Source organism: Sturnus vulgaris, chromosome 3, assembly GCF_052056855.1.
Source record: "Sturnus vulgaris isolate bStuVul1 chromosome 3, bStuVul1.hap1, whole genome shotgun sequence".
Lineage (NCBI taxonomy): Eukaryota > Metazoa > Chordata > Aves > Passeriformes > Sturnidae > Sturnus > Sturnus vulgaris.
The window spans coordinates 55182960-55204671 of NC_142245.1; the positions used below are offsets into that span (position 1 = coordinate 55182960).

General features: G+C 38.7%; 1 protein-coding gene across 5 annotated transcripts in view; it reads right to left on the reverse strand.

The window, feature by feature from the left end:
- Nucleotides 1–21712, reverse strand: part of ARID1B (AT-rich interaction domain 1B) — a 324234-nt gene that overhangs the window by 122930 nt on the left and 179592 nt on the right. For 2 of the 5 annotated variants that reach the window (XM_088161693.1, XM_088161692.1), the window contains exon 5: nt 20935–20976. The exons of the other annotated variants lie outside the window; for them this stretch is intronic. In XM_088161693.1, the coding sequence (XP_088017819.1) occupies nt 20935–20976 (42 nt within the window). The remainder of the gene's footprint in view (nt 1–20934; nt 20977–21712) is intronic. 5 annotated transcript variants of the gene reach the window in all.

Genomic DNA, 21712 nt, shown 5'->3' on the forward strand with positions numbered 1-21712 from the left:
CAAAATGGAGCTGAACAAGATAGGGAGGGTTTTCCTTATTTATTAAATTCATTTTGTACAACATCTCATTATACAGTTCTGTGTACCAGCACTGTTCCATGCAGTGCAACTATGGGAACAACTTGGTATTAAACCCCTGTTACAAAGCTGGGGAGGGAAGAATAACAGCTTGTGGATAGGACAAAGAGAAGTACCTTTCTTACCCCCATGTCTTCCAGAAGATCTATACTACTGATTTTCCACACATAAGCTGCTGCAGCTACAGCACAAGTGAGAAGGGCAAAATAAGGCTTGAGACTTTCACAGTGAAAATACTGGTAGAGGATCTGTGCTTCTGTCCCCTGAACAGACCTGAGTGCTCACAAAGATGTGGTAATTATTCAGCTTTCTGTGCTGCTGCTTTCTTCTGTGCCACCACAGGGCCAAAGCCTGCTTCTTCTGCTAAGAGCTACAGAACAAAAGACCTACCACCCGTACCCTTCCAATACCTTTCATCTTAACTCATTTCTCATTTGAACCTTTGCTTAAAAGAAAAAATGGCATAGAGTTGTTATACAAATACAATTTTCACTGTTTTAAAATTCCTGTGTTACTCTGTTGCATCGCCTTCCAAGCTGCTTACTTCATACAAATAGATGGAGGATGCTTTCCAAATTCCAGCTTATTACCTTTTATAATGTTAGGTACTGTGCTACTCTCAACAGATTCACTGGAAACTATGTGACTTGGGGCAAAGCCAATCGACAAGAAAAAAAAGAGCCATTAAAAATTGGCTTTAAATCGTGGCTTTCAACTGACAGAAAGACTTGAAAAAAATTTTAATTTTCCTCCTGTAATAGCTGATTTCACTCCTGCTCTGTACAAACCCCAGCAAAGTGAATGAAGGCCAGTCAGCTGGTCATAACAGGTTACATTGAAAAAAACACTAAGTTAAATGCTGTTACAGGAACCTTTATAAAGCCCTACTGACACTGCTTTTCTTTCTGCACTGCATTTACTGCTCATAAGAAGCGTTCAAGAGCTATTGAGGTTTCTTCATTCCTGCAATCTAAAGGCACAGCGCGTGTCCCTGAACAAGATTCACGAACACTGCCCTTTCACATTGCCCTGTGCTAAGAAATGCATCTGCTCTGCTTTTCTTCTTCCTTTTTATCTTTCTTTTTTCCCAAACACCAGCATCCAGCTTTATGAAATTAACTTCTCTATGAAGAGGCAGGCTAAGACCAAATCCAATTTTTCTGAGGTACACAAGTCTCCTTAATTTCTGAATGGATACATCTGGTAAAGCCAAAAGCTGAAGGATTTGGCAGCCTGTAACACAAAGCCTTCCCAGGAACTGGTGACGTATATTGAAGTGCAAACAGCCTTGTTAACAATTTGTTTCACCTCCAGGTGCAAAGGTTTCTACAGCCCTATTTCAAAAGATCTTGCTGGGGCAGGTTAGAATCACAGAATGGTTTGGGCTGGAAGGGACCTTAGAGATCACCTAGTTCCATCCCCCATGCCATGGACAGGGACACTTTCCACTAGACCAGGATACTCAAAGCCCCATCCAACCTGGCTTTGAACGTTTCCAGAGCTGGGGCATTCACAGCTTCTCTGGGCAACCTGTTCCAGTGCCTCAACATCATCACAGTAAAAAATTTCTTCCTAACATCAAATCTAAATTTAATGTTTTTCAGTTTGAAGCCCCTTTTCCTATAACTACTACAGTTCCTAACAAACTGTTAGGATTGAACAATGAAGGTTAGGGCTCTTCTATCTGTCTACCCCACTGCTTTGCTGCTTTTACAGAAAAATCAAGGTAAGAGAATGTGAACTTGCACCCAGATACTGATACTCAAACCGAGGCCCATAGTTTAAATTATGACTGTCTGGATTACTGCAAGTATACCTGCAAGTGTTATGAGGTTTGCAACTTCTGCTAAGTATCTAGGAGTAGTTAACACCTTCTGCAGTATCATCTGACAAAGGACATCCTGATACACATCTAATCTAAAGAATGCAGAGATGATTCTTAAAATCACACAACTCAAATTCTACAACATTATGTTACACCGAGACTGCTCTCAGCTGTTGCAAGGAAGCAAATAAAAAGCACACTCATCATACAGTAACATCAACACCTCGGCCTATGTTTTGGATATTGTCTGCTTGATGGCACATCCAGACTGGAGTTCGTGTTTTTGAGAAACGGGTAACTCCTCTAATAACAGCATCGAAAATCACGTGCTGATAAGTAATTTCACAGGAAATATGAAAGGCTCTGAAAATAGCAGTTTTTAAGAAAAGGTTCCAGAATTTCAGATGTAAGGAGAAACATGCCATAAAAACTCCTCCACCAACACCTGGAACAAAGGAACAGCTTAAGAAACCCCTTTTAAATCTACATTACTTGGAACTGAAATTCAGGAACATTATTTCCTTTAATTCATGATCAAGATTCTGTAAGCAATAAATGGATCAAGTTCTACCAAGATTTCCTATAGATGCAGTATTTTAATGCCTCCAAGACGCACGCAAATTTCTAACCAGCAAGGGAATTTCTATGTTGATATTTACAAAGTGCAAATGTGACATGGACATTGTGAGACACAATTTTCATAGTCCTGGACAATGCCTGTCTGCAAAATTGTAAAGACAGAGAAACATAAACTATACAATGAGATAGTCAAGAGACACGGCAGAGGAGGAGGAGGGGGTAGGGGAAGCATGGGTTTAACACCAACTTCAGCTCTACAGTGATGATGGAGAGTTCTGTAAATTAGTCTTTGCTTCTCGAATGTTAGTTTGCACACACTGGACACTATCATGGTGTCTGAATGCATAAGAATGGTCTTCAGAAAAAGTATGCAAGATAAATCCAAGTACAGATGGGAAGATGTATTCTCTGGTGTAAGTAAGTGGTTAGTGGGGAACCATAAGCTACTACCCTTTAAACTGGGACATAAAGACTGTTGAAACCACATAGATTTGCAAAGTTTAGTCACACAGGAACTCTCTCATAGATGCGAACTGTTTATGTTCTCATTATAGACAGTCCTAGAGAAATAGACAGAAATATAGTCCCTTCCTTCACAATTGCACTGGTTTATGTTTCAAAAATTAGGCAGCAGTATCCCTTTATCACTGAACTTTCATCATCAGTTGCAGTACTATAATTTATTTGAAAGTCAGATTCAGTTTATTTTGTAGATCTTGAAGGATGTTAAAATACTGACATTTTTATTAAAATACTTTTATTCCAATAGATCTCATAGACCTAACATTTATTTATCTTTTTCAAGAACTCTCTAATACTGTAATAATTATGACCTGTGTTCAATTGACTTGACGACTAATGAGCCTTCTGTAACCCAAGTAAAAATCCCATAAGCTTTGATAAATTGCACAGATGTAATGTCGTAGCAACACTCAGTCACTACTTTTCCAGAGTGAAACGGGAGTACCAAGACAAAGCTGAGAGGATAATTGCCTTCCCCAGAATGTTGTTTTCCCATTTCCCTCTTCTTTACTGGGGGGCGGGAGCATAGTGAGGAAAATATGCATCATATTCCAGACACAAAATCCTTAAATCTGAGAGGAAAGTTAGAAACCTCTTTTAATGTAAAACACTTCCTATGCTACCTGGACTCTACCACTAACAGGAATGATGCCTTATTTTTTCCATGGCTCTTTCAGCATAACCACACCTATTGCCATGGGGATACAAGTGTCTCCAAAGGAACAGCATTTTCCATTCAAGAGAAAATACAGTTGAGTTCTTATTACAGAGTATAATACTTTGCATTTTAGTTACTGCTTGGAGGATTGTAAGAAAAACATACATGGTCTCAAAAATGGGATTAGAGCTCCCTTATCGCAAAAATTAAGTCTAAATATATGGGAAGCAATCAGTTTCATGCATAGCTGTTCTCATTCCCTTGCTCTATGTGCATGAATGAAAGCAGGCACATGTGCTTATTACATTTCTTAGTATATGTAAGATATCAAGGAAATGATACAATCTTTGGTTATCTAGGACTTTCAAATCCACATTATTAAATAACTTACATCATCCTAAAGACGGGTCAGTAAAATGTCATGGTTTTCTTCTATAAATAATGCTAAAGAAATGAGACAAATTAATAAAGTAATTGCATTCAGAAAATGGTTGCAAAAAGTGCTTTCTCTAAATTAATTATTAAAACTGCTTATGACTCTTTCCCTGAAAAATATTCCAAAATCTGGATAATGTCCAAATAGTATTTTGGAATTAGACATCTGCTCATCACATCATCTACCTTATAATTTCCTCACAGACTGGTTCCAGGTATTAAAAAGCCTTCTAAAGTCTGGAATGACAAGTTTCAATGACAGAATAAAAATGCTAACATATACGCACTTTAAAACAACTTCTGTTTTAAAATATTGCTTCCTTTCTGATTTGCAAGATCATATGTATGTAAAAATAGAAACCATTTGCAATCCCTTTACAAATAATTCCTTCATATCAATTTACCACAGAAACATAAATATGAATTATTATAAAGCATTTTGAAATCCAGAATTACTATATTGCAATTTTGAATAATTCAATGCGCAACCAACTTTCAAAATTCACTTTAAAAAACTGCCTTTCCATTGTTACACAATGACTTGAAAAGGGAACGTTTCCCCTTTGCTCAGCTATGGCAGATGCCACCTCTGGGATGGAGGAGCCGAGCACCAGACGCTTGCGCAGCCCTTTTGAAACTGAAGACTGGCACCCGCAACACTCCTCCCAAATTTATTATGCTCTTTCTTATAGCTCAGCAGTGACACATAAGCAACAAGCAGAGCAATCTACAGTGACAATCTCAGGCTTATTTTATTTTCACCAAAGAGTTTACTATTACTGCTATACATGCTGCTACTATGCAGAAAATGGACCCAAGGTATAGAAAATATTTGACTTTATTACTTCCAATTGAGCATGTACAGCTCTACAGATACGCAGTCAGAACTTCATATGTACATAAGCCTTTTGCAAGATGTTCTCAACGAGCACACAAAAATTCAGAGTGTATGCATAAAGAAATCTCAAAATTGACAGAAACTGAACCTAGCTTTTCCACTTAGACTTCCTAGCACAAACTCTACTGCGCAGCAGGGAGCTGTAACTTTCAAATAATAACAGATAACGTTGCATTTGAGTCTTATTTCGTGTTATTTGGGGTCTCTCGTGTAATTTTTTTTTTAAATACTAAAATGACAAGGGGGCAAAAACAATTACAGAAACAAGGCAACCTGCTCTTAAACTGATTAGGCTAGATGTCAAAATGGTCGGATTCACTTTTACAGAACATTTTTCCAGCAAAGCAAATCCACTCTCTTCTAGACCAAGTGTCATATACAAGTGTACATATGCAAATATGTACACTTCAATCTACCGACTGGTGTTTGATCAATTTACATCGTCGAGTGGCTCACTCAGACTCTCTGTGCTTTGAGGTTACATGTCCCAGAATGTACTGAGCTTGCTGGCATTTCGAAAATTAAATTTAGAAAAACGTATTACTTCACAGTTCTTTCCCCATAGTCACTAAAATATTTAAGTGTAAGATATTCTACATCTAGATAAGGGGATAAATCAAAGATCAAGACAATGAACTTCCATTCAACACCAGCCCTTTTCTGCACCTCTCATCTCTTTATCAAAACACAGAGAGATGAGCCTTGAGGGAAGCAAGCCCTGGAGTGAGACATTCCAGTCTTGCTGAAGTATGCAAGGAGACCAGAGTGCAATGGTCGCATGTATCTGAGTGTAGCGAAAACCATCTTTCACTTTTAAATTAGAACATGCTGAACTCGAGTAACTTTGCAGAGCAAAATTGGAAGTGCAAGACTAAAATAAGAAGAGACAATTCTAACCGGAGAAAGATCTGGAAATCTATCCAGCCCTGACAGGCCTTTTTTTTCCCCCCACACCTCAAAGATGTGCCAGCAGCAAAGTGAGACGGCAAACTCTTCCCCTCTGCACAGCAATCATCTGGGCCTCACTGGAAGTTCATTTCAGATTTTGTACACCACAGCACCTAGTTCTGGGTAGACTTTAGGCTCCACACAACTCTGCATTTTGGAAAGCCCTCTAATTGAGGGCTCTTGAAACATTTATGGTGAAGCAGGAGCACCGTGCCCAGGGTGGCAGCAGCCCCCACGGAGCCGTGGCACGCAGCCCGCAGAGCAGGGGTGTGATGGGCTGGGGCAGTGCTCCCCCAGGAGTGACGCTACTGCTGCAGCTCAGCACAGAACAATTCGCATTGCGACCTGTAAAGGTCATCCTGGCCAACACCATGAAGTGACAGGCATCCTCAGTAAGTTTTAGAAAACATTTGAAATGTTTTGAAATTTATATTTCATCAGATTTAGCAGAAGGATGGTCTTTGCCAGAACACGATGAAAGGGGGTATGTATGGAATGCAATCTCTAAATTACACTGTCATAGTTTAGAGTATAATTACTTTAACTCACTGTAAAATATCATAAACTAACTCCAAATCTTAGTGAGCAATGCTCTTTGGCAAAATGTATATTCACAGTAAAGATCAACAAGAAGAAACTGTGGCAATAGCTGCAGCAGGAAAAAAAAAGAACCAGGTGCTGCCATATAAGCTGGTTTTTTTAATTACTTTTAATTATTTCACAAGGTAATCCAATATTTTAGAAATTACTGTAGAAAGACTTTATTAAATACTTTTGAAACATTTCTGTTCTAGAGTGATGATTTCATTCGGTTTGGTCTGAAGGAAATAAGTGGTAGGGAGCAAAAAGAAAAAACTTATTTGGCTTCACTTACTGAGAGATTTAGTGATCAGGGATTAAAAAAATGTAACCAGTCTTTACCCAACTCCCTACAATTTAAGGTAAAATAAACAGGATTTAACTCTCAAATGTGGAAAGGACATAGTTCTCTTTTTACCTTTTGGTACTGGTTTTCTGTTTTACTAAGACCTTGTATTTTAAATCTGAAGGCCATATGATCATAGCACATTACCCATGCACAGCTTCTCTCCAGTAATTCCAAAACACTATGAGCACAGCCCAGACAAACGAGGGCACGCATTCCTTCCTAGGAAGGATGCATTTTAGAGTATCCTCAAGTCCTAGCTCAATCCCTCTGAAATCAGAGAGGGATCTGCCCCACACTCTTCTTCTGGGTCATGGAGTACCAACTTGATTCTCTGCACAGTCCTATTCAAGATTATTTTTGGCCCAACTCTCACTTGCTGTGAGAAAAAGGCATCTGAAACAAACCTTGAAAGCCCACTAGTTACTTCAACTAATGCTGACTCCCCAGTGAAGCCAATGGAAGATGGTGGACTAAATAATTTACAAACCAAATAGTTCTGCACATCACTACCAGCAACTGGGTCTGTGCCACAATGTGTGTGTGTACACAATTGCTTGATGATAACGTGATCCACACGATTCTCTGTTCGTGTATTTTGACTTTAAACTCGTGACTGCCATTTTGGCACAAAAATGAAAGGCACAAAACAACAGCCCAGAAGGAGCTGGAGTACCTGGGATTGGTGCTGGCTTTCTGCAGAGAGGAATGCTGCAGTCACACCAAGCTTCTCCCAAGCTGTGGAAGGCCCCATCAGCACCCGGCTGACATAAGGGAAGGAGAGCAACTGGAGAGGAGCAGAAAATCCTGAGAAACTTTCTGCAGACATTACAGGAAGATTTAGTGCCCAGGTATGATATGAACCACCTTATGAAAAAAATTACAAGATCAGCAATTATCTCTTTTGAAGCCATGCAAAAATCCTGCCACAAAAAGAGAAAAAAGTCTATGTAACTAAACATAGATACATAAGAAATAAATTTTTACATGTATATTTATATACACTGCTTTGTGTATATATATATATTTCATATTTCCATGTGCATGTATAAAAATACAGTTTCAAGTATTTTAATAGAAGCAAGTACAAATTTATTTAAATTAATCTCTAAACATAGTGGAGAGCCAGCAGAGTAATTAATTATGTTATTTATTAATTACTATAACCATATCAACTGTCCTTTCTCTTCATGTCTCCAATAAAAACAACTCATTGCTAATCCACCACAGCTGCAGAAAGTTCTATGAAATGTTGGTTAAGGTAATAAAATAGCTCCAGTTTTAGGCATGGAGGATCCATTTCTGCCCTTGAATCCTTTATGTCAGATTATAATCTTCAGTGAAGAATTTGATGCTATTTCAACAATCCAATACCTCGCTGGCACATGCTAGCACACAAAACCATTTAAAAAAAAAATTACACAGCAATATAGTCTGAATAGGAAATTGATCAATGAACAAGCTAAATCTGCATGAAAGAGAAAGACTGAAAAGGTGGGATAGAGGTGGGAGGGTAGAATGCAGTGAGCACTACCAGAAAAATAAACATATAAACAGGAAAGGAGGGAGAATCATAGAAGTGCACCTTAGTTGAAAAGATTTCTTTCAATATCTGCTGGCACTTTCTTTTTATCTACCACTAGTTCCCTCTATTGCAGTCAATAACCCGAGCGGGCATAAAATAGATTTTTCTCATGGTTTGGATCAACACAGGATATAAACCACAACTGAAACACATTTCCACGTGCTAAACTCAGCAATGATTATTGTAATCCAATTGCCTATATATAGCATACTTTGACAATCGAGGTGGCAGGCACAGGGAATACAGAGCAAGAAGGAAGATAGGAACATGGTTCAGATTACAGATTTCAGATTGCTTTCCAAATGTAGTTTTGTTTTGCTGGTATATTGTTAAATCCTTTTTGTGCTTCATAGGAAGCTACACATTTTGAAGACAGTTAGTCATAACAACTACTTTATTTTGTTTTTGGTTTAAGACGCCTATGATTTGCACACCCTGACACTTGCTGATTTCATGCCCTGCCTTTTCCCATCAAAACCTCTTCTTGGCTCTCCAGACGAGGAAATCTCATCTATCAAAATTCTGTTAGCGTAAGGGGAAGGGCTATGCTGAGCTGAGCCGTGGCCTTCATTAAACATGCAGAACATAAACTGCTGACACTAAGCACAGTCAACTTGCAGCATGGAAGAAGAGGGGGGGAAGAAAAAAAGAAAAAAAAAAGAGCAATGAGACAGAAGGAATGATGTGATGGTGAAATAGGAATAAAAGTCACAGTTTTGCAAAGCATTTAAGTCATACTGGAGTCAGTGAGATTTAATCACAGACCTGAAGTTAAGCATGTGCTTAACTTTGCCAAACAGAAATAGATCACTAAATTATGAATGGAACAATCTATTTCTGTTCCCAGGAACACGGACACTTTGTTCTCCAGACTAGTCCCTCAGGGAATGAAAAAGGTGAGGGGGAAAAATGATAACAAAATTGGAGAAAACAATTCCTTTTTCAAGTCAAAATGGTGGTCTGGATAAAGGAACTGTATGTTATCTTTAACATAACAGGATTTAAAAGGTTGGTATCCATCATTTAAGTTCCAGGAGACAGAAAAGAGCAAGTGTCATTATGGTCATTAATTTCAACACAGTACCAAAGGCTGGGGCTCTGAATAAAAGAAAAATTTGTAAATTTGGAAGAAGCAAGCATGAGAACAGAAATGCATTAACAATCAGAATTAGGGCTGAGGGCGAACAAAGTGGCTTTTTGAATTTTCACTTCACTTACTGTTCTTCGTATTTTTCCCCCTTTAATTCTCAAAGATAGCTGTGTAATGCTGCCTACAATAGAAACTTGAATTTAATAGGCACGAAGCAGAAGGTGTGTAGCATTTTCCTCTGATCACAAGGAACAAGCACTTAGCTGTAAGAGATCCACAATGAGTCACTGCAGGGAGGAATCAAATGCATCACAGGTACATGCAAGCCTTTTTTAGTATTATTCAACCAATTGAAAACGCATTATAACGTGCAGCCCTAGGAAAAAAAAATCAATTTCCAACCACCTAGTCCTATAAAAATATATAATTTACCAATCATATATGCCTGCATTTACACAGTTCAAGGAGAGCTAAGGCAGATGCAAGGCAGGAGAATGGGGTGGGAGATAGGTGGAGAGGGATGTCAACATTTCCTCTATAAGCTTTTGTTGGTATTTATAAATAAGTTAAGATAATAATTCCAAGTTGAAATTGTCTCAGTACTAACATGAATAGCTTACCATCAAGTTTCAAACAGCAGCTAAAAGTTATTTTAGTATTATCTGAAAAATATTTATTATTAATATTTTCTGATGCTTTCACACCTCTTAAAACACTTCTTCCAAGTTAATCTGGAAGTTAAGTACCATAAAATTAAGGCTGGATTCTGCTACCCTTTCCTATTCTGAATATCATCATATTCCAGAGAGAAAGAATTTAGCTCTGATCAACTAACTCCTAGCATAGTATTAACTTTTCTTCCCTCTTCCAGGGTTCTGTGTACGTGCAGCTTTAATGGGAGAGCAGAAAGCAGACACACTTGTGGCAATGAGGCTTGCACCTTGACCATTCCTCAAAAATTATTTAGGTAATTAAAAAAAAAATACTGTATACATTTAACAGAAATCAATAGTTGCTTTTACGTTGAAAAATTGTTGTTTTTCTTGAGGTCACCTATGGAATAGAACAGGACTGCCCAATTGTTCTATCTTCTCTTTCAGCTTGTAAACAATGCAGTGTTATCACCAGCTTTTTTACCTTTTATTCTGGTCAACAAGGCACTGCAGCCTGCCATATAAAGCTGCACACCACATGGCACCATTCAACAGTATATCTAGGTCAGCTTGCATTTTTAATGTGCTCCATTAGCTTTCCCTTGTTCACTATATCAAGTTTGAACTTCTCACTTTTCAAACCTCTCTATAACTAAGCCAGACAACACACAGGATCCTAAGAGTATTGTGATCACCTTCAACATTTGTTACACCAAAGACTGCAGTTCTAATCCTATTTCCTTAATTCCATGCTGTTTTGAAACCCTGCATCCCCCAATTTCTCCTTCAAGATCCTTTTCCACAATACTACTGTTAAAAAAAAAAAAAAAGATGTTAGTTCAATAAAACGCCCCAGTGCTTTACCTAACATAATTCCTTCCCCCAGTACTACTCGGGGAAGCTTAACAACTTTGACCTTGTCAGCATTCTGCATACACCACAGCCAAAAAAACCTACAAGTTAATAAGCATATAAACAGCCATACCTACATTACTGTAAAGCTTTTGCAGAATCATATGTGTTATAATGGTATTTAGTTACTTCGATGCAACAAAAACCAGTTCCACATGATTCACTTCATTGCTTTCCTTCATAAGCGGCATTTAACTCACTTCTTAAAATACATTTATTAATTGTTAAATTAGCATGTATTCTAACTGCTCTTCCCACAGATGATTTTAAGGTGTACATCCCTCCACTGGAGCACAGCCCTTGCACAAGGACTGAAGCTGTAGGACACCCCAGATATAGATTACATGTACGAGGTAATCGGTACATCAGTTCTGACACAAGCAATAACATCGTGAGCAAGTTTCACAGGAGGCTCGGGGAGATTCAAACAGATCTTGGTAAGGGGGAGGTGGAACTGGATGATGGAATGAAAACAGACAGTCACGTTAAATTGAATGATACAAAAAAATGCTTATTTTGCTTCAGATTAAAATGGTAAGGCAAATTTTAATAAAGAGACTGTAAATTTGTCTGTTGTATATTTCATGGAGTAGCAAGGATTTAGTAATGAAATCATAAAACACATGGAATGATTGTTATACTAAAAATCTGTCACAATAGTTCAAATGTATATAGTATAAAACAATGTAAAGCATTGCAACAGTATGAAAATCATGCCAAAATTATCTGCAATCTCGATCCTCCTATACAAAAAAAATATGAAGACCCTGTATAATTAACTGTTCACCAAGAAAATCAAAGGAATGACCTTGAAAAACAAGATTTCCCAGTGTCATTCTAATCAAATAAAATTATCCATCAATATCCCAATTCATTAGAAAACCCTGTCTCACCAGAAGAAATTATTAAAAAGCAAACTGAAATAATTGAAGCTTCAAAGATAAAAAATGATGTCTTCTGTAAAAGAAATACATGTTCAGTAAAAAGCTTCAGATTTTGTATTATTATCATTGTTTTTTCGTCTTGAAATCTGCAAAATGTCAACAGCACTTTTTCCAGCAAAGCACAGCTCTGAACAATGATACACACCTGTCCTTGTCTCAGGAAAAAAAAATCAGGGGAAATGAAAACCTAAATCACATCTGTCTACCCAACAACTTTCTCACGGTCCTCTCTGCAATTCCTATTCCTCAAACCTAGCATTAATTAAAACAAGACAATTCTGAAATCAGGGGAAGCAGCCACATAGCAGAAATCTGAACATTTTTCTATATTTGTATTTCATGCTGCTAAAAAATTGTATGCTATTAAAAAAAAAAAAGGGGCAAACACATTAACAGTAGCCTTATCTAAAAATAAATATTTGTGGGGTTTTTGTTGTTTTAAGTCCCAATCTAAATGGGAGCAAGATTTCTGCAGCAAGGTGGTTTTGATTGCTGGAGGGCACAGTTCTGGTCCGCCAGTTGTACAATCGGGTAGAATTTACAGAAGAAAAAGAAATCTGGTCTAACTTGCTCACCTCATGAAGGAGGAACAGCAAACTATTTGCCAATATTCTGAACTGCTCTCTTCCCACCCCTAAACAAAGAGACCACCTGCCGCAACATCTATTTAAAATGTGCAGGTATTTACAAGCAAACTTTGTGTTCTGATTGTTAGACGACTTGGTAAACCTGATACTCCCTCCAAGTTCAAACCAGCAGCGTAAATCAAAGGGGCCACACGGAACTGCAAAGGAGCCGCCTGATGAGGCAGGAATCACCCCCGTTTACATGTCAACAGGAGGCAGCTGAGCGAGGGAGGATGCTGAGCAGCACACCCAGCCAGACAGCTCAGGCACACCAGACTCAGGCTGCCTGAGTGCACCCACCAGTTAAAATTTAATGAGTAACAGAAGGAAGACGGAGAAAATAAATTCTTTTTGTCTAGTAGTAACTTAAGTCGCTGCAATGTAGTGACTGGTGTTAAATGGTGGGTTCAAACCCTTGATGAGATGCATATTCCCACCATGAAAGCAGTACCAAATTTTGCACTCTTCTGGCATTTCTATGAAGTCTGGAAAGGAAAAACCATACTACAGAGTGTCTCTTCATAAAAGCAGCAGGGGGAAATATGGATTGCTGCTGCTGGTGGTGGTGCCACCACAAAAGCTGGATGGTCCAGTGTTGCAGCAGTTCATTTTAACATAGTAGCAATCTAAATGGGCACAGGACTGCCCAAAGAGGGATACTCATCCATCAGAAATGCAAAATTAATTGCCAAGCCTTTACCGTGAGGGTGGTGAAAGGAACAGGTTGCCCAGAAACACTGTGGATGCCCCATTCCTGGAGGTGTTCAAGGCCAGCTTGGATGGACCTCTCAGCAACCTCATAAAATTGAAAGGTACTCCTGTTCATGACAGGCAAGTTAAAACTAGATAATCTTCCAACCCAAACCATTCCATGATTCTTACTTACAGATATCACTTGAGCAAATACCTAACAGTTGCTTTGAATTTCATACGTATCTTCTGACAACTCCACACTGCTACTGTCAGAAAGGCAATGGGAGCTTTAAATTCATATCAAAATCCAAAATGTGGCCACATCCACATCTTGATAAACTAAACCATACAGTGTTGGAGAGAAAGGCTGTTCATCACATTTATATATGTCCAAAAGTAAAGATGATGTAGGAAGAAAGACAGCAGTTTGCGTTTTCTTAGCACTAATCCCAGCTGGTTGCAGGGCATGGGGCCAACCACAGGCCAACAATGTTCAAGGGTGCTGAGGAAGGCACGTTTACCATCTGTGCTCACTCCAGCTTGCCACAGAGTGCTTGGGAGCTTTGTAAAATAAATGTTACCACATACCCATGTAAACTGCCTAAGCCTAACCCTGAGGCCATCAGTATTTATTCTGCAAGCACCATGAGATGCTTCATGCTGAAAAGGAACATTAAACATGTATTTATGGCTAGCTTGGATCACTGGGAAGAGAAGAAAAAAGGAAATATCCAAGAAAGTCTGACATGCTATACACACACTGGGACACTGCCACAGGAGACAGGTCCTCCCAAAAGCCTCACCTTGCCTTGTATTTCCTCAGACTACAGGGCACAGGGCTCAAGGAAGAGAGAATCAACTCTTATTATGCCATTTATCCAGCCAATTTTTACTTTCTGACAAGTGGGGCTTCTCAGTTAACATAGCTTTTTTTTCTCCTAATCTGTGTGTCATTTTGTCTTTTATTGTTTATGTAGGATTGTTATTGAATTGTGCAGACCCACTTCCACTGCACAAGGAGGCATCACAATCACCAGGAAGCCTGTACTTTTTTCCATCCTCCCAGAGAACTTTAAAATCCTCTCCCATCCATACAGGCAGCAGGACAAAGTTGTGAGGAGTAGGGCACTACCAGTGGTTGCCGTTTGGAATTACCCTCCATACTCAAGGTGCTTAAATAAACTCCTCTACTGCCTGCAGCACTCAGGACAAAGCTGGACTACTTAAGACTGTACAATTTATTTATGGACACTAAACTTACCAGACCTTAAGAACTATTGATTATGGAGATGAAATTTGTAAAATATGATCACAATTTCTCGGTTTTGTGTTTTCTTGGACTGTCACAAATAGCACAGCAGTGATATACACAGGTTGTTTAGAAAGCAACCTGTTCAATTACTTAGTCATAAGTACTTCAAATCACTTTGATACATCTGTAAGGGGTCCCTAAGAATATAAAAAGAGCACCTTGTTCCTGTCTATAATGCCATTCTCTACTATCAGAAAATACCCAGCACAGAGGGCACTCATGAGACTTCAGCGGCCCCAAAACACATCTTTAACAACGAGTCAGAGAAAAGAGGTTGGAAAATCCTTTCAGTCATCTGAACAACTCAGATGAAACAAGTCCACAAAGAAATGAAAAGCAGAACTGGGGAAACATGCAATCCTAACTCTCCTATGAGTAGCAAAACAGAATTTACTGGAGGTTAATAAGAATATCTATTTTTTCTAAGCTAAAGCAAATCCAGAAACTTATTTACAACTCCCAGGTTCCTATCTAAGTCAACAGTGCAAAGACAGATGTAAATGAGGACTCATTTCTCTATATTTTCCCATATACTAAGCACACACAGACAATCCAAGTGTCAACACATCAAGACAGAGATAATTCTGACCCTTGAAAACATTCTCTTCTGAAAAGGATTAATTGGCTTTAAAACAATTTAATTTGGCTTTGAAGATGCAACTGTTATTAGCAACCACCAGATGGCAGGAGCAAAGGCTGCTTACAGTCTTCAACAAAAGAAAGCTGTCTTAAACAAGGTGAGCAATAGAAGAGAACAATTTTTATGTCTATTTTTTCTTTTTCAATTGGTTATTTTTTTCTTTCCAAGAAGTACTATTTTATTACAATCAAGCTAATACATTAAAAAAGAAAGGGGAAAAAAAGTCTCTCGAGAATATATCTCTCAATTTTATCTCATGCCATCTCCACCTCATAGCTCAAGGGTTCTGTTACAGATACTGCAAGAACAACAGTTTCTTTCTAGGTTTGCACAGTCACAACTCACAGTCAGCCACCAAATGTATTCCCCTTGATGTCCTATGCTTCAAACCAGGAAGCTGACACACAGCTACACTGGGTAGCTCAATTTACCCTTGGGATTTGAACTTCTGCTATGTGGGATATGAAAATAAGTAGACTACAGAAGATGCACCATGATGTGCTGATAGTTGCAATAATGCAGCATCTACACGGTGGAGGAAATCAAAACCCCTCCCCTAAAAGCATGAACTTTCCCACTCTGCCCAACACTCCCCCACCAAAGCAACCCAAAAAACACCTTAATAAACTCAAGTTAAAGTAGTATGTTTGGCAGGAAAAATATTTTAGTCCTGAGCACATTTGATTCTTAAAACATGTATCCTGTATCAGAGAAAGAACATTTTAAAAATGCAGTCCAGCAGCACATACTTTAAAAGACTTAGGAATAGACTCTCTAAACAACTTCCAGAGTTACTAAATTATGGAGACAAGGCCATCACTTTATGTTGTGTCATAAAACAAAAATACAACTAGTTCCAGGAACGATACTGGAAGCTCCACCATACAGACACATCCACATCAGAAATACCACCCTTGCTGTATTTCTGTGATAGAGCTGTCTCTCCATTATGCTGATTTCTCGATCAAAGAGAAAGCTTTACTCCTGTATTTGTCTTCCACAAAGGAAACATAAAATCACTCCTACAGTGAGCACATCCATCGGGAATGAGATTCTTTTTCCTCAACTCCAGCAGCACACAGTCCCAGAAAAGAACAGGTGAAGCTTGTTCCAGGTGAACTGTGAGATGCAGTTTTGTGGTTAATTCTGCCTCTGTACATTAGCAAACATGCCACTTGCAAAATATGAAAGGCTTTCTACCCTGCCCCGTTTTTAAATGACACCTGCAAATCACTAATCCAGTTGCCATTTATTTCCATATGTCAAATTACAATCTTAACTTGTGCAAAGCAACATAATAGTAATGATTAAGCCAATTACATCACAACACAGCTTAAAACGACACACAATGGAAGGATTAAAGCTCACTACCAAATAAGAGAGTTCTGCTCTTGGTGGAGCTCCCCCACTGTGGGAACAGAAGTGTCTCTTTTCCTGTTGCACAAACTTGTGAGCCTTCTGACATGTAGCTGCTGGACTGCCATTAACAAACTTATTTATATTAATGCGGCACTAAGCTGGGATCACTGCACCTCGGCATTAGCTGTGGAGGGCAGGCTCTGTGGCCAGCGCTGCCAACACGGCTTATGGCACTCCACAGTCCACAGACAGGCTGGGACATGTGCACGAGGTGATCTCACCAGGCTTAACTGAGTGAAGCCTCCCCTACCCTACGTTATTTGGGTCAGGTGGATGCTGACAGTAAAAGCCTTAGGGAAAGGGAGGGAGAGTAAACCGAGCAGAGGCATTTAAAAAGTCAGGCATTCTGTTCTCTAGATAGGGCCAAACACCATTTGCAGCCTGTATGAAGCGTGTGCTACTGCATTTGACACTGTAATTCCAACTGATGCCAACATGCAGCTCCTACAACAATAAAATGTGGGTTAAATCTTTATATAATAACCAACCTTTCAGACTAAGATTTTCAATTCTACCTCAGGGATAAAGAGGTTCAAATGGAAATTGAGCATCTGAATCTCTTGGGAGGATTTTAAAAACTCCCACACACCTATTTTTATTTGTTCATTGCCTTGGTCTTTAAATCAGCATCATTCAAAATGGTTAAACATTTTACCTTTTACTTCTGCCCTAGGCACCTTATTTTTTTTTCTTCTTTCTTTTTCACGTCTTTGTATTCCTCCTATTTTCTCTGCCATCTGTGAACACTGGTCCCATCTGCTAAACTATAACTTCCTACTCAGCTAAAATAAACACAAAATAAATTGGTACTGTTAGTATTTTACACGTCATCATTAGGCTTTAGTAAGATTAATGGGACTCAAAGAGTTTCCAACTTTGAAATACATTCCTGTGTGTTGACTGCAGACTCAGGCAGATATCACTCCATCTATTCACTCTTACTCTACATTGCTTTCTTGGCAACTACAATTTTGAAGGAACTTATTAGATATGTAAGTTTATCCTCAGCAGAATTAGAACAAACCAGGCATAAGTGTTAAGCCTGTCCCAGATCACCTATCAGCTGTTCATGATTTGCTATGTGGTCATTCCCCCTACATCTCTCTATAGGTAGCCATGATATATCACAACCCTTCTAAATATTGAAACAAAAGAACCAGTCAAAAGCTGCAAGGCTTTTTTTCCTTTAAAACAAGCATGCATTCAAGCACACACACAAATAAACGTGTAAATTTAATGGAACACCACGTGTACCATCTCTGAAAAAGCTGTTACAGCACACCAACAGCTTCTTCCTTCAGTAAAATTAGTTGCACAGAAAACTGAATGGGTTTACTTCCTTCTGTTCAACCAAAAGAAAGCTTTGGACAGCAATGCAATCAAGTCTGTACATATTTATACTTGTCAAACAACACTTTTTTTTAAACTGTCCTTAGATTTTGATGGCCTTTTAAACAGTACTAGTCTCACATATGCACAAAATGAAAATAAGTTAGTATTAAAATGTAATTTTTACTCTTAATAAAGGCCTTATGTCCTACATTTGTTACAGGAAGATTGTTCACTTATTAAAAAGTTGAGGAGGAGGAAACATTTTTAAGGACTACTACTAATGGTTTGCAATTTGCACCTCTTCCATGCTTAAGGAGTAAAGATAGGATTTGGTACTTCAAAGTGCCTTTTCCCTGGGTATTTGACAGTTTGACAATTTCTTCTGTTTTCATTTTATTCTCTAAAATAAGAATTGTTTTGTCTAAATCAAATGCATATCTGGCATCAAAAGCATCCCGTAGCTGATCTGTACACTTACACGGATGATGAGCATCACCCAAGCCTCAACCATTCAAGAGGCACACTAGATCAGCCAGATTTTCACTTTGCCAATGATAACTACAGCAAAGCTGAACAATGTTCTGATGTCTTGTTCAGAACCTTTTCCTGGGAAACAGCCCCATTTGCTGCCAGTATGCATATTTACCATGAGACTGAAATCACAGAGAATTTAAGAATTACAAATGACATTGTACATTCTTTCAGTAGTCTACAAATATCCTTCCAAATATCCTTTTTTGAAAGACACTATTCTTGTATGTATCTACAGGCAACACAGCCTGTCAACAGCCTAAAACTAAGTGGCATCTTAGGATAGGTGGAATGAATGCAGTCAAAAGAAGAGTCATCCCCTGCAGCAAGCTATGCTTCTGCTCTTGCATACAGAGAGGCCCTACAATGTTTCAGGCTGAGACATGCTACACCCAAACCCAAAAAAGATAGCTCCTCTTAGCAGTCTACAATAGCCCTGGAGGAAAATTCAGGCTAAAAGCAGGTACCAAGGAAAGCAGTGCATGGTGCAAATCTTTAACCTTACATCCTTCTCAACCGTGTTATCTGGTATTCAACTTACTTTCTAGTTTATAAAATTAACTATTTTTCATTTAAAAAATTTTGCTGATAACACATTCTCTGCTGGTATACCAACTCATCTGTTAATGTAACAGAGACACTAGCATTTATTTGTCATTGAGACAGACAGTAAAGAAAGCATCTTGTAAGGGAGAGAAGGGAAGAAAGTGCTTTTGCAGCACCTCTAAATAGACAACAAAAATAAATTCTGTGATTAGCAAATTTTGGATGATACATTTAGCTTTCTTTTTGATTGATAAAAAATACATGACATTCCTAGACATAGATAGTTCACTATATAACATAAAGCTACTATTATAAGAGAGTTTAAAAGATCCTGATGGTTCTGAAAATGAATTTTAGGAAAGAAGATGCTTGGGACTCTGGATATTGATGTTCAGAGCTGGCAACAATACCGATCCAGTTTTGTAACACTGAAGCTTAGCAACAGAAAACTCTTAAAAGTTTTTGTAATAAAAAGGACTTTCAAAGGATGCCCATCAGGATGACAACACATAAAAACACCTTGTAAATCTAGCCATGAAAAAAACTTAGAAGCCTCCTCCACAGTGTTCTTTTTAGCTCTAAGAGTGAGTGGCGACAATAATCATCGGTAATATTTCTTTTTACCCACCTAGTCTGAGGGATTATGGAGATGAGCTCACAAGAGCTGACCCTCCAGGTTTATTAAATATTCAATGAATATTCTGTATGCTTGCTGGGTATTAAATAAAATCAGAAAATACTGCAGACTACCATGCATTATATACTTCAAATAATACCATAGTAGCTCTGTTTGTTTTCTAATAATTTATTGAAATCACTTTATCACATATCAACATAAAATGTACAATATAGACACAATGTAAATTCTGGCATCATGAATATTTACAAACTTTTAAAGTATTTTTTTCCCTGCTGGTTAATTTTGCTTATTGTATTCCAAATAAACCTGAAGAACTTATTTAATATTTTCTTGCTTTTCCTTTTTACCTTAATAGTAACAGCACTGTTATTTTTTTACCTGCAGTAATATCACAGCACATGGGCCTTCAGCAGCAGGAAACTCTTCACTGTTATGATTTAGCCTACTGTTCCTACAATCTCCTTTTTCCCTTCCCCATCCACTCTCTTCATGAATAACTGGATATAGCATACACACAATCTGCCCTGATTAAAACAATCTGCTATTAGTGCTCAGTTAAAACAGTGTTCATCACCACAATGCTCGCTGGCCAAAGAAACTTGAGCACTAAGTAGGACTCAGCCCATCCACGTAGCTGGGCAGGTCTAAAGTCGTGTCTCCAGCACACACTATTTATTGCTCGCCACACGCTGATCTACATTGAACACAGGGTGATGCAGCTGTTCATTGAACTACTTTCCACTCGAGATGCTCTGTGAAAAAGGGCCTGAAAAAAGTGGCTTACTCAGCAGACTGCCAAGCAGACAGCAAGTACAATTTCTGAGTTGCAAATCTATGGAACAAGAACAAATTCAACATTTGGGCAAGTCCAATCTTAAAAACTACTGCTAACTACTGACCTTACATGTTTCCACGTGGGTTTCTGCAAGTAAGACTTGCTCACGGGTTTTATAGCAAGAAAAGAATTCAGACAGCCTGTGTGCCATTCTCAGATTACCATACACAAGGGAAAATTTCTGAATTGATGGATGCAATTCACAGGATCATCAATTCTCAGGTTGAAAATTGTAATTTTCTGTGGCATCACATCCAACGATTCATATCTTTGGGACCTATATAACAAAACTGCACCAAACTACACACCTTGTGTCCAAATGTAGCATCCTCGGAGGCCAAGACTTCAACCTGAAATTATAAGGAGAAAGATAATTTCAAATTTAGCCACCACCAAGAACCTCTCTCTCCTGAGCACAGCCCCACAGTCCAGGCAAAGAAGAGATCTGTAAATGAAGGTGCCAGTCTAGATCAACCCTAGGAAACCTGCACGTGATAGGACGTGCAAAACTAACAGCTGACAACAGAAATCCTCACGTGAGGAAACTCGGAGAGCATCCCTCATGACACGATCAAGGTTTCTCCACCTGAATGACATAAAGAGTACCTGTCAGTGTCCCAGAATTTACTGTACTACAGAGCTGGAACATTTTTCTCCGTACAGAATTTTGACTACACCTAAAAGCTGCCTGAGCACAACCAGAAAGATCTGCCACGGTAAGTCCCTGCAAAAAAAAGCTGGAAACACCTCACCTCTTCCCTTCCTATTACCTTCTAAGCACACTGGGTATTTTTGCACCAGCACCAAGTGGAACAGCAACAAGGGGAAACTCTGCAGCCAAGGTCTTGGTTGCACGCTCCTGCCCTGTCTTGCGCTAGAGAACTGTTTGAAAACTGGAATTCAGGGAACACAAGCTCCCCTGGCAAAAGCTGAGACCAACTGGCTGAGAGGTACAGTGAATGTTTGAAAGCCTGAGAAAAGCAAGCTGCCAGGTCATCGAGTGGTGCTCCAGATTAAAGCCCTTGCTGGTTGCCACACACTGAACCGCTCTGGAGTTGATACACGCTATTCTGTGACAACAGGAAC